At 41.2% G+C, this 13,682-nt stretch overlaps 1 protein-coding gene across 6 annotated transcripts in view; it reads left to right on the top strand.

Moving 5' to 3' along the window:
• pik3r3b (phosphoinositide-3-kinase, regulatory subunit 3b (gamma)) overlaps window positions 1–13,682 on the top strand; it is a 202,995-nt gene that overhangs the window by 173,995 nt on the left and 15,318 nt on the right. The window contains exons 1-2 of one of the 6 annotated variants that reach the window (XM_029430350.1): window positions 9,949–9,971; window positions 10,285–10,426. The exons of 4 other annotated variants lie outside the window; for them this stretch is intronic. In XM_029430350.1, the coding sequence (XP_029286210.1) occupies window positions 10,312–10,426 (115 nt within the window). In that variant the 5' untranslated portion in view covers window positions 9,949–9,971; window positions 10,285–10,311. Of the gene's footprint in view, window positions 1–9,935; window positions 10,427–13,682 lie in introns of those variants that run through there. One more of the 6 variants, XM_029430348.1, reaches the window with a different exon arrangement.

Below are 13,682 nucleotides of genomic sequence, written 5' to 3'. Positions count from 1 at the left end.
GTCACACGTCAGAAAGATCACGCGAGGAAACTTGATTATTTTCCTGAAGAAACTCCATGACTAAATGATGGCTTCTATAGACAACAAGAAAGCTTACGGGCCTATAACACTGCTGCCAGTCCAAAAGCCCAATTTCTATAATTATTTTTACTATTATAAACACTTTTTCTCATATGAACTCCAGACAATACCCGGCGAATCAGGCCCGCACATTGTCCAGGGTTTCCCTTTCACACATTTAGCACACAACAGGAGATTGACCATGTCAGAAGCGTTCTCACTTACTGGACATGACGCGGATTACACCGTGGTCACAAAGGCCGTCGTAATTTGGTCATAAACAACCGAGTCTCTTGTCGTTTATTGAACTTGTCTGACGATTTCGGCGTCGACTTACAGACAGAAATTTCACAAATGTATTGTCTCTCTAGTCTGATATTTTAGTTAGTGTCTTCGTGTAAATGACTCTTCTTCTTCATCTTCTTCTTCTTCACCCTCGGATGTTTGTTTTCTTCCGGTTTCACGCTAGCCGCTATATAAACGTCATCAACATGCCCATTGGATTACCATGAATGCACCGGACACTAAGTGGGTCTATTCACACATGCGCTCAATTGGACATTACACCAACTTAGTACTAGGCAGCTGGTGTGGTAAAGTCCGGATATTTGCGTTCTCACATGCAGCTCTTCCGGGTAATGTCTATATATTTTCAGGCTTGCAGTGCATGTGTGAAAGGGGCTTTCTTGTTCAATTCATTTTCTAGTTTATGTTAGTTTTATGAAGCATGACCATCAGTCAGAACACAGAACTGAATAGTTGGTAACTTCACATATCCGCAGCAGTATTGGGGGTTTGTGTCGTCCAAAGTGTTTCAGTGGCCATGTGTGCAGTAACAGGAAATATGGCTTCTCTGCAGGGTTCACTGCAGTGGCTCGCTCCCACTGACACCATGATTGTATGCTCTCCACACACACTGTATACAGTTCTTTACCTGTGAGGACCTTCGGTGACAGAAGACATTCCCTGGTGCTTTACCGAAATGTAATCCTGATTGTTAGCCCTCGTACAGCCGTTGTAGAGCTTTGCATTTTGAAACTGAAAGTGGTCCTCACAAATATAGAAATACAAGAGCACACACAGCCCACATAACCCTGAGCTTGTCTTACTTTATTTCATTCCTTTTTTTAATCGTTAAGGCAAGTCAAGACATCAAAGTATCTTTTCACACTTTTGAGTTCTAACATTTTCCCACACTGTATGATAATATCATATACCATAACTTGTGCAACTGCTAGTTATAGATTATTGTGGCTCGCTGTCTGTGAATGTTGCCATATCAAGAGCAACAGAAAATCTAATGAACTATAAAGTAACTGTTCAGTCACATTGTACGTTTTAACGATAATTGTAGCATTGATGTAGGCGGATGACACACTGGGTCCCGTCCCTGCACCCTCCAAAAAACGCTTATTCATAATATATACAAGAGTGCCGCGCCATATTACGCAACCGTTCTCTGTATGTGTGTGTGTGTGTTTGTGTGTGTGTGCGTGTGCGTGTGCGTGTGCGTGTGTGTGTGTGTGTGTGTGTGTGTGTGTGTGTGTGTGTGTGTGTGTGTGCTCTCCCAGACCCCACCCCACCGATGTCTATGTTTAGCAACCTATTCGTGTCTACATTTAAATTGTACTTTCCACTCTAGTTATTACAGCAGCAGACGAAATATGAAAAGCGCTGAGGGACATGGATAATAAGCACAGAAATAGAGCTGGCAGTGAGCAAACCGCAGCCTCATCATCAATGTACTGTCAAACATTGCCCACTTGCACTCATATATTTATGGACTTTTATTTCCACGAGATAAACATGTCCTCACCAAAACTTCAGGACAAATGGAACTCCCGTCTCCCTTTCTCTCTTCCGTCTTCTTTCTGTATCTCCTCCATCGTTTGCTTCAGTCTAGCACTGCAGCCGGGCAGATGAGGATCTCTCCCCCCTCCTTCCATCCTTCATTCTTTCAGTCTACTGCTTCTGTTTCTCCCATGACAGCAAATGCTCAATCTGTAGTCTCTTCCTCTAAAAGAAAAAAAAAGGGGGTTTAACCACATGCTCAGTCGCTGATAGATTGTACAGTAGCGATTCCCTGACACCGGGAAACGTGTCAGGGAGATATACAACACTATTGTGTCTCTTTCTGAATCACTGCTTTATTACAGCAGACACACAAACACAGACGGATGCCCACTCAGGGGACCAATTAAACCTATAAAACCCAGAACTGAAAACTGCACATATGCCAATTTTTTGACACATACAGTGCAAGAAAAACTACATTTCTTTAAGTCAAATAGAAATTCACTAGTAAAATGTTCCATATTCAAATGCCCCTTCAGTCAAAGTGTTCAAAGGCTGTTCTCTTAACATAAAGACCAGCAGAAAACAACAAATATGGCTCCAAAATCATTTCTGTTTTGCTTTAAGCAACACTACCATTATGTTGTATTGCACTTGTCAAAGGTTGTGAGACTTGCAAGAAATACATATACAGTATAGTATGCGTCAAGCTTCAATGGATCCAACAAGTTTAATAATATAGCTCAGTAGCGTCTTTACATTAGACTCTCGTTAGAACCACACTGAGCCCATATCCTCGTGTCTAAGACTCGAACAGGCTGAACCCAAATTGCAAACTTGAGACCAAGGCCCGACCTGAAACCCCAATATGTACATTTTTGCTTCATTTCTGACCGTTAGCCCGCCAGGCTAATACAATGCATCAGATACACTCTTTCTATTCCCCTCCTCCCACTTGGCATTGTGTATACTTGCAACACATGGCACACATGGGCGCAGATGACTGGCACAGTCAGAGAGAGAATTGTTTTAATAACCAAACCTGAACTCCCTGCAGCTGTTGGAGTGGCTGCTCTTCTTATCACATGAGTTTTGTACAATTTCTGTCTTGTACGCAAACTGTAGCGACACAATTAGTTATAAAATGTTTTACAGTACATCTGTCAAATGTTTATCGGATTGCAACTTTAAATCTTTTTGTAATACTTGATGTTGTGTGTTGAGCTATTGTCACACGAATCTGTAGGCAACGGTTACATTTGGTATCAAAAGTGTTTTAGTTTCCGTTTCTTGTCCAAGTAGTATATACCAATAATGTTTGAGCAGGCTTTGGCTGAATGCAGGCCAAAATCCAATCTAGGAACCCATTGACTACCGGTCGTAGACGTCGTCGTCCCTCAACTCAAACTCCATTCTCGCGTCTCAAGCTGCTAATCCTACCGTAAACAATGAGTAGTACAAGGAAAAGGAAGTCCACTGGCTACACCAGAACCCCAGAAATATTTTCCCTCATCATCGTCAGACCTATAGCTGATGGGTTCCGAGATCACAATATTACCCATGCTGATAACACAGTACTGTGAAAAGTGTGTGGACACCTGGACAGTACAACCATATACGATACCGTCATTCCAAAACCATGGGCATCAATCTACTTCTATAACGGTCTTCTCTCTCCTGATTTCATGCTTTCCACCCTTTCAGCCAAAGAGCATCATTATTCATCCCAAAGGTGTTGGATGGGCTTGGGGTCAGGACTCTGTGCAGACCAGACAAGTTTTTCCACACCAAACTGGGAAAACCATATCTGAATAGAGCTGGCTTTGTACATAAGGGCTTTGTCATGTTGAAACAGGAAACGGACTAACACAAATTGTTGGAAGAACACTATGTTCTAAAATATCATTGTATATTTTAGCATTGAGATGTTCCCTTCATTCACACACACATTAATGCAGATAAGCTGGTGGTTCACAGGTGTTGGAGGGTCACGATATCTCCATTCAGCCGCGTCAGCACGTGTCTCCCTCCTTGTAGCATCTGGCTCTCTATCTCATTTCACAAAGTACAATAGCTGCTAAAAAAAAGGAGTGTTTGAGTTAAATGATTGTATTCTGTGGTTGTAGAAAATGACACCGTGTTCTAATGTGGGTTTTTGAAGCAGTTCCTTGGGGCGCAGGTGGCGGGTGACCTTAAATATGCCTCGCACATGCACAGATAGATAATGTGCAACCTAAAACAGCCACAAACCTCTGCACACCCGCACACACACACACACACACACACACACACACACACACACACACACACACACACACACACACACACACATACACACACACACACACACACACACAGAAACTCACAGATTACATCTAGTTAACTGAACTGCTTGTTCTACTGAGGCATGATAGACAAAACTCTGACAGAGAAACAGGTGGGTTTATGACTTTAAATACATGCTTCATGGTCAAACGTTGTTCAGTTATTAGAGGTGGTAAATGTTGGAAAGATGCCTAAATTTGCAAATATATCAACTAAGTTACAATGAATTTTGGGGGGGGCTTGTGTTTGAAATTATTCACAAGACATCTTAAATATCTCCTTTTGATGGAATTGTGCAGCCATGGCATGTCCTGGGTTATAATATATCCCTCAACATAAACTTCATATAGCGAAAATTAAGTGTTAGAACAAGCAGATGCAGGATATTTATGTGATATTGCAAAAAAGTATTAATTTAAGGTGACATTTCTTCAAAGAATCAAAGTTTACGAGGTTAACCAAGATGTTACTTTGGGTTTGACATGCTTTCATGATTAAAAAATCTTGTGTGCATGGATTTGTGCTTCACTGCTGCATTCAACTCAGTAGGTGGCATTTATGAGCTTCCAGACAGTGCCTTTGTCTGTGCTTAAAGCCCCTTAAAAGAGACATTGTTAGCGCCTCACTGGACGTGTTGGTCTCTATGGTGACAGAAATGGCAAACTCAACACCTGATTCCCAGGAGCTCACCTGGGCTTCTCTTTCATACACACATGCAGTTTCTTTTATCAACATGTACACACACACATACACACACACACACACACACACACACACACACACACACACACACACACACACACACACACACACACACACACACACACACACACACACACACTTGCACACACAATTGGAAAGAAATGTGCGAAAACCAAACCTACATTCATTGTTTTCATTAAAGCTTGGGTAGATAGCATTGGATAAACCAGCAACAGTAAGCTAGATTTGAACAATTATCCAACCGAAAAACCTAGCACAATATTGCCAACTAATTTCAATGAATGTAGCAGAACTAGCTAGGTAGCTAGCAGCACTAGCTCCATACATTTGCTAAATCTAGAGAGAAAGTCGGCAAGTTGGCAATACTGACATCCCGTCTCTTCGTGCCCCCCTCCAAAGCCACTTCCCCAACATTATCATTATGACGTAAATATAACATAATTAATGTAAATAACAAATATGTTAGTACCCACAGCTGTCAAGCTAGCAGCTTGTGATTTCATTCGATCTGAATTAAATGATTGGGCGGGCTTTGACAGCCACAGCCACAGATTCAGATTCAGTTCATTTGATTTATTGTTATTTCTAGTCCAGCTGGTGCCACTTTATTATTATTATGGGTAGTTTAAAAGTAGTGTTCAATATTTTGTGAAATATTCTTATTTGATTTACTTTTGAGAGTGAGATGAGAAGATAATTATCAATCTCATGTCTGTGTGTTAATGAAGTCGCACTCAATCATATATGCTTTGAATTTTCAATAGAGAACCTTTAAGTACAGAGCTGGAGCCATGACGGGGTTAGCCTAGCTTAGCATAAAGTTTTTTTACCGTCTGGTACACCTTCCCTTTAAATGTTGTAGTCTTTTCAGCAGAGTTGAGGAATGTACCAGTGAAATTGTGAAATCTGAAGCAGGTTCCACAACATAAACAATTTCTTCAATGTGATTTCTGCCAAACATTATTGTACTTTTGCCTCAGCCAAGCTTTAAAAAATGGTATTGACATGAGGTCGAAAATGCATCTAAAGCACATGCATGGAAGCGTACATAATTGGAATTTTATGTTTCATTCGGAGTATTGGGAGGTGTTGATTCATATGTGACTATGCTTCATATGTGATTATGCATATGCTATGCAAATACGCCACTTGATGCCACTTGTCTATTGTTGGGATGGTTAACTTGGGAGCATTGTGCTGAAGGCCGAGGACAGCCAGATTATTACTGCTGTTCCCATCGTCCTCTTCCCTCCGTATGCCCCTCCTTCTTCCTCTCTCTTTCTCTTTTGTATGACCAGAGTCAGTTCCTGTGTCATTGTTAGGGATCCATCTGCCCGGCCACGCACACACACACACACACACACACACACACATACACAGACACACACACACACACACACACACACACATACACAGACAGACACACACAGCAGCAGCAATTAAACCTGTTTGACACACTTGACAGAGACGAGCTTTGGGCTGTGTGTCCGGCACGAGCCATCTGTGAAACAAACACACACACACACACTCATGGTGTGTGTGTGTGTGTGTGTGTGTGTGTGTGTGTGTGTGTGTGTGTGTGTGTGTGTGTGTGTGTGTATGTGTGTGCTGCATTAAATAGATTTCATTCACTGACATTCCCGCAGCCCGCCTCTTTTTTTTTCCTATTTGGGGAATTGCACCCTCCATCCTACTCTTGTGATGGACAGAAGAGACATACAAGTTTAGGCAGGGGATAGATGGATGGGTGGGAGGGTGTTGAGGGAGGACAGAGTGGATGGATGGCAGATTGGGGAGCAGACCTTTTATTTATTGTTGCCCCTGAACTAGGACATGGGACAGATAGATAGATAGACAGAGCAGCTGTACTTACTGGTGGCAGCAGCCCCCATCTGAAGATATTGTATTGATATTAGGCTGTTAACAGGAGATTACCATGTGGATAACTGGGGGTCTGGGCCAGTCTGTGTCTCCGTTGTGTGCTTTGGGGGCAGCTGATTATGATGATGCCATTGTTTTCTTTTTTGTTATCTTAAAAGTGCTCTACTTGGCACATGAATAGAAGCAGAGAGAGGGAGTAGATTTTTAACAAGTTTTCTCCCAAAAAACAGACAGATTTTTTTGGAAAGAGTTAATCAGCTTAAACAGATTAAAAACATTAGAATTTGGTTTACGCACACAAAACACCCCAGGAAATGCTTACGCATATATAGAAAATAAAGCTGTTAACGCTTCCAAAAATAGACCTGTGAAAAACCTAACCAAACCAAATGTATTAAAAAAACAATAAAAAAACCGAGACAATCATTCAAAAAGGTGGTATAAAAACTTGGCAATATAACAGAACTACCTGTTATACCTCGAACCAATCAAACAGAATGTGATCTGACTTTGATCCAAGGTCAGGGTCAAGAGTTGATAAGCCTTTAGGGGCAAGGGGCAATATGTTGGGGGTTCAAGTGTAGCCACCAGATTTTTGGGCCAAGAGGTTGCGAGACAACATCTACGACCGGATTGTATCACTAAAGCTAAATCGTCATCAGGCGATAGATGATGGTTTCAGAGATTGCATTTGGACAATGTGTTCTGCCTCTTTTGCTCTCTACACTGACTCTTCACTTGCATTAAACAAAGACCTGCTCAAACACGATTGGTCAACACTACTAGGACTGAAAACGGACAACAAATGAAAACCAGAATTTCTGATATCAAAATCTTGTGCCATTGCCTATAGATTCTGCATTCATATGCAGACATCTGTTCATAGAGATTAGCTAGGCGCTTACTGTGTCTGTCTGCTGTTTGGTGCTGTGCAGTGGTAGTGTCCACTCTGGTTTTAGAACTTTAGAACTTTCTTTGGTGTTTTGCCGCTATCTTACCTCTATTTTTACCACTATTTGACCGCTTACATGTTGCTGGTTTTGGCCGCAGCAGGCATCCCCAAACAGCCGTATGACAGCGGTGAGAGTGGTAACTGTATACAGTACTGTAAAGCTGTGGGCAGTAAAACCAAAACAAATAGCTGAAAGAAACTATAACTGATCATTGCCTCCCCCCACTTCATGCCCCTGGCCCAATTTGGCTTTACAACTGGTATGATCCCTTTACAAGATGGTCTCTAGTTCTCTGTAGGTTTGTCACTACGAGGGACCCCAGTCCCATAAAACAACGTCATTTGATCCATTATTAATATATACATATATTGATTATACCAACTTTTAAAAACAAATATTATCTAAAAATAAGGAGCCATACATATAAATCCTGAAAGAGACCCACAATCTTGTAGATCCATAATATCCATTTTAGCAGGTGTGTGTTGTGAAGTGTGTGTGTGTGTGTGTGTGTGTGTGTGTGTGTGTGTGTGTGTGTGTACAGTAATCCCTGTATTATAGGCTTCCTAAATACATGTATGCACCTCTCTAGCATCGCTAAGCTTATGTTTAAGCTTCCATATCATTTGCTGTAACTGTACTTACCTGACTGTAGGCGGCTTGGTTCACGTTGTAAATGGCACCTTTTCCTCCACTGGAGTTAAACAAGCCCACTGAACAAACAGTTTCAGCTGCAAACACATAGCTGCAGCGGTAAAGAACATTAGGATCAAAGAGGGTATATTTTCCACTGTTTTGGGGTCATTTTTGAGAAGGCTATGAATATCATGTGATAGTTTATTAAATGTGTCATCACCTTGCCTTGAGCAGGCAAGGGTTCAGTGTCACCCTAGCAACACTAGGGTAGATACCAATGTGGGTGTGTAAACTCAAGGTACATCGCACAGTCTGTAGGACACAATCTTTACTCTCAGAGACATTGTATCCTCTGTCTCATTGCATGTCTTTCTACTTTACATTGCTACTGACCATTTTCCAAACAACATTGTAGTGATTTGTTTTTTTTAATGTGTTTCCCTACCTTTCAGTCAGCCATTGTTTTAATAAATTTTACTGTGGCATGAAAATCAACTTGAAACTTGCTTGCTTTGTGTATTCTACCAGTGTTGTCACTTTGCATTCTAATGCAACTGAAATGGTACATTTAGAAAGTGTCCATTGATAGATTGACTTTAAAATACATGAGGTCATTTTCAATGAATCCCATTGATTCCTATTGTCGCACAAATGTAAAGTTTCATTGTGGAGGAAATAGTTCATGTTGGAGATTATTTCCAGTGACGGATTAATCCACATTTGGTGCTCTAGTGAGTATTTAGGGCAGCAGGATGGTGTATGTGTGATTGAGTCAAAATGTGTGTACATGGTAATGAAGGAACATGTCACACAGTGCAACAGTGTGGCTCATTGATGTGTTTTTTAAATTCTTTTTTGGACAACAATAGAGCTCTATGGCACAGAGGAAGATCAGGCTTTGGTGTATACACAATACTTGTTAGGATACATGTATTGTTGGTTTGGTTATATGGTAGAAAAAGCACATTCGCAAATGTAAAAACGTTCAGGTCTGCTTAAAAACAAAAAGCATATATGATTTGTAAAAGAATGGGCTGCTATGGTCTTTTAAAAATGTTTAGTAGCTTCTTATTCATGTAGCATGTTAAGTCATACCCATGTCATATAAGTGGTTGCAGCAGTAGCAGTAGTTTGTAGTTAAATACAGCCAGTCAGTAGGAAGGTGAGGATATCACTGGAAAACCACTGAATTTGTAAGTTGCTCTTCAGAAGGCTGAAGTAATTTCCCTATTGGCTTTCAAATGCGGCTTCTGAGCTTCGCACAGAGGCTGGGTCAGCGGTGGGCCTGGGAGAGAAAGGGATGAATCAAGGGGGGACAAATGATTGAAATAATACAGGCAGAATGGGTGAGTGTAATAGTTCCCCCCTCAAGTTAGACATGAGTAATGTTTAAATAGAGTCTGTTAATATTAATTACCGAAAGGATCTATTTGTATTCAGCTGTGGTGTGTCACAGTTAGAGAAATTATATTCCCCCCCTGTAAGCCGTGGCGCAGTGGTTTGTCCCAGCCGTTGTGAGCCTCTGCCAGCCTCCTCTTGTCAGTGCTCTTCTTAAAATGAAGCTAGCAAGCCGGAGGCACCAGCGGAGGAGAAGGAGAGGTGACTGAAATGTAGAGCTGGCATCTACTTTCCACCATTTATAGGACGCTTTTATATATATACATATACACATACAGAGGGCATTCATGAAGAGCCCGAAGTTATTAACACTATTATTATGTAGGAGGGAGCAGCCCGGTGCTTGCTGTTCACAGTTCGTCTATTTATTCCAGTCTGAAGCAGGAATTCAGATAGAAGACTTCCAAGTAGATAGATAGATTATCGTATCTAATCAAGTGTTTTTATTAATACGTCGCTTTTTTTTGTCACCCGTTCGCATTTTATAAGCTTTTTTTCCTTTTTGTGGAGAAAGATTGTCAGGTTAAGCCACACGGAAGCAATGTATAATACAGTATGGACATCGGAAAAAGCCGGTGAGGAAGGAGACTGGAGGGACGTGATGATGCCCTACTCCACAGAGCTGATATTTTATCTGGAAATGGACCAACCGCCAGGTAAGCAGGCCTGCGACAGCACAAGCTAATATTGGACATGGAAGTTGGGCCGGGGCTAGCTAGAGAGGAGAAGAGGTGCTGTATTTGGTTTGGTGCCTGTTCAAATTTGTGGAAAGTTTTTTTTTTAAAGCGTACATCCTCCTGCTGCTAATACCCCCAGGCGGTCCTTAACGACATTTGGGTCGACTTTCCTCGAGGGATTTCATGTGTGTCTGCTCATTTATGGTGATATATTTTGTGAGTTAGTTGTTGACAGTGCATTATTATTATTATTGTCACAGTTTCGACATTAGCCTAGCATATTACTGTTTTGTTCTCGTAGTGGTAGGCAGGTAACTTGAGCTTGAATAAAACAAATGGCGACATTGTGTCTTTAAATTCGACTTTTGATCAGTTGAACAGTTTCCGGCACAATGATGCTGTCCGGTGAACCCGTTATAGCAGAAATGCTGCTTTGTACATTGTACAACGCGTATTACTGCTGTGGCACAGTAACGTTAGCCGTGGCTCTCCAGACCTGCACTCAAAGACTCGTTTGGAGACAATAGTCCCATGTAGTCTGTGCATAGAGGCAGCCGAAATCTTCCTCTCACCATCTGCATATATTGTGATATGATAAATGAAATGGAAAAGATGGCATACATCGCAACGTAAATCATTCTTGACTAAAATGCCCAAAACACCAATTGTAGCCGAATTTTCTCCAACCAGCAAGTCATTTTTGTAACTCCTTGCACATTTTAATCTGTTATTACTCTACAATTAAAGTCTAAATGAAACGGCTCTATCCGGATGATCCCGAAATTAGCTCTGCCCGGTGCCGACAAGGGGGAAAAGGGGGGATGGGACACAGAGAACACAGAGGGACCGGAATAAGGAACGAAACAGGGAATAAAAGGTCCCGAGCGTTTCATAATCATAATAGCTTTCACTGACGCGCACTTATACGTCGTTGTTTCCCTTTCTAACAAACTGTCACCAAAAATTGAATATGTTTCATTCATTACTTCATTCATTCATTCCTAGGCAATTGTACCAGTGTCATTTGACTCCCAACCCCCTCTTTTCTACCCTCGTTGCGCTGAATGGATCATGGCGCAGATGTGGGACGTTGTGTTGTTTCCAGGAGGCGCTGTTGAATGCCGTTTGCCCGGTAGCTCTGTCGCCTCCCCCCCCCCCCTCCTTTCTATTTCCCCATGTGTCTATTGAGATGTATTGTATATTCTGCAGCCGAAATAAAGTGCAGTATTATGTCCTATCTTTGGAATGTTATAGAGATCCCCTTAGGTTAAGATGCATTATCAATGACAACATTTCAACCAATTGAATTCAATTGCAGTGATTTAAACTATATTTAGAATGTATCATCCCCTTATGTGAAGTTTGTGTCAGCAAGAAGGAGAAAAATACAATTTTCAGCTGCATGCTCGGCTACTTATTTATTTATATTTTAGTCGGTTATGGCATCTTAGAGTTCGATGTTGATTCTTTCATTTGAGGTATATTGAAGTCCATGTGAAGAGGACTGGTGCAATATCTCCACTTTCCACTTTCTCCTCATTTAAAGTTAACTCCTCCTTTTTCCCCTCCTGCCTGAAGGAGAGAGGCATTCTTTCTCTTGGTCTTTCTCTCCATTTGACGATCATTGTGTTGGAGCTACAGTAGAGTGAATGGACAGTGCTCCTCAACTCAATAGGTTGGGGATGTGAATGCAACACACTTGCTCTTTGCTGGTGATTCACATACTTACATACCTTGCTTTATATAGCGCCCCGAGCCATTAATCACGCATACATGAGGTCATTGTCATGGCTGAAAAAGACTAATGATAAAAAAAAAAAAAACTCTGCTAATGTTTGTGCTCATTCCATGCTGTGAACAATACAGTCAGCAAAAACGGATTTATACAAAAAAGGAAAATGTTGGACTTCTACAAAAGTAGGATTAATTCAAGCCTCTTGACAATGCAGATGGACTGTTTCTGTAGCTCATACCTGCAGTGTATTGTACGCAATTGTAGGTATTTTGTGTTTGTGTGAGTTTCACCTCTTCTTCCCAAATGAGCTCATCCTGTCTGCATCTTTTTGTTGCACACATATATAACAGGCTCTCAGCTTGCCTGTGACTCAACGTATGCACAGTGTGTCTTTGTCTTGACATAACTGACATGCAATCTAAAGAGCTGCGGAGACGGGAGAGAGAGGCAAACGGAGGGTGACGGAGAGGCTGAATGAGGAGGAAAAAGTGGGAGAAACGACGTAAGGAGGGATGATAAAGGGTTGAGGAGAGAAGTGAAGAGAATAGAAGTCTAGCATCCTGCAGATGTTCATTAGAGTATTTATCACTCTGGAATTGAAATGTGAAAGCCTCAGTGACAGTTATAGTGTGTATGTGTGTGTTGCCTTTGTGTGCGGGATTATTAGCACAGGTGGAGTGCCACTGCCCCCCTGGGGGAGGGCAAAGCCTGCGTTTCCACTGGCAACTTTGTGTGTGTGTGTGTGTGTGTGGATGTGGGGTGCACGATGTGTCTCGTCTTTCAATGGAAAATCACCGGGACATTATTGTTAAAGGATCATACCTCAGTGTTTATGCACCTTGTAGCTCATTTCCAGCAAATCCCATGCACACCTCCCACATCTCCCCCTTCCAGGTAGTTTTTTATTAACATCCACCCAGCATGAATACTAACTTGCACAAGTTGGAAACTTGCTCTAATATGGCTTTTCATCACAGTTTACATCATGTCTGTGTTGATTTGTAAAATTGTCATAATGTAGGGCAGATTTTACAAAGCTATCTGCACTATACACTGCATTGTTATGTAACGTTGACAACAATAAAAGCACTAGAGCTGCTTTTTCTTAGGTGAGTAATCAACTAATTGTTTGTTAGGGTCCTTTGTCAATCGTGGTCAATGATGATATGATCATATTATGTTGTTTTCAAAATTATGTTGTCCAAATTAATTATTTCGAGCAAAGTTAAATGAGTTATGTAAATCATTTTGTCACTGCATTGAACATCAATTTAAATATTTGTAAATGTAATTTGCCCCAATTTGTCATATTTTAATATATATTGGGAAAAACGTAATCGTTAATATCATGATCTATCAACCAGCCCTGCATTAGTCTCTAATGAGGACCAGATTATAATAGATTTTTGAGTGTAGAGGAAAAATTACTCTGGAGGTACTGATTTTTTTTCAATTTTACCAAGTGGTCAAAGGAGTCATTTTGACCAATGTTACAACTTT

This window comes from Cottoperca gobio, chromosome 4 (assembly GCF_900634415.1).
Source record: "Cottoperca gobio chromosome 4, fCotGob3.1, whole genome shotgun sequence".
Classification (NCBI taxonomy): Eukaryota; Metazoa; Chordata; class Actinopteri; order Perciformes; family Bovichtidae; genus Cottoperca; species Cottoperca gobio.
This window is presented reverse-complemented; position numbering and strand designations above follow the sequence as displayed.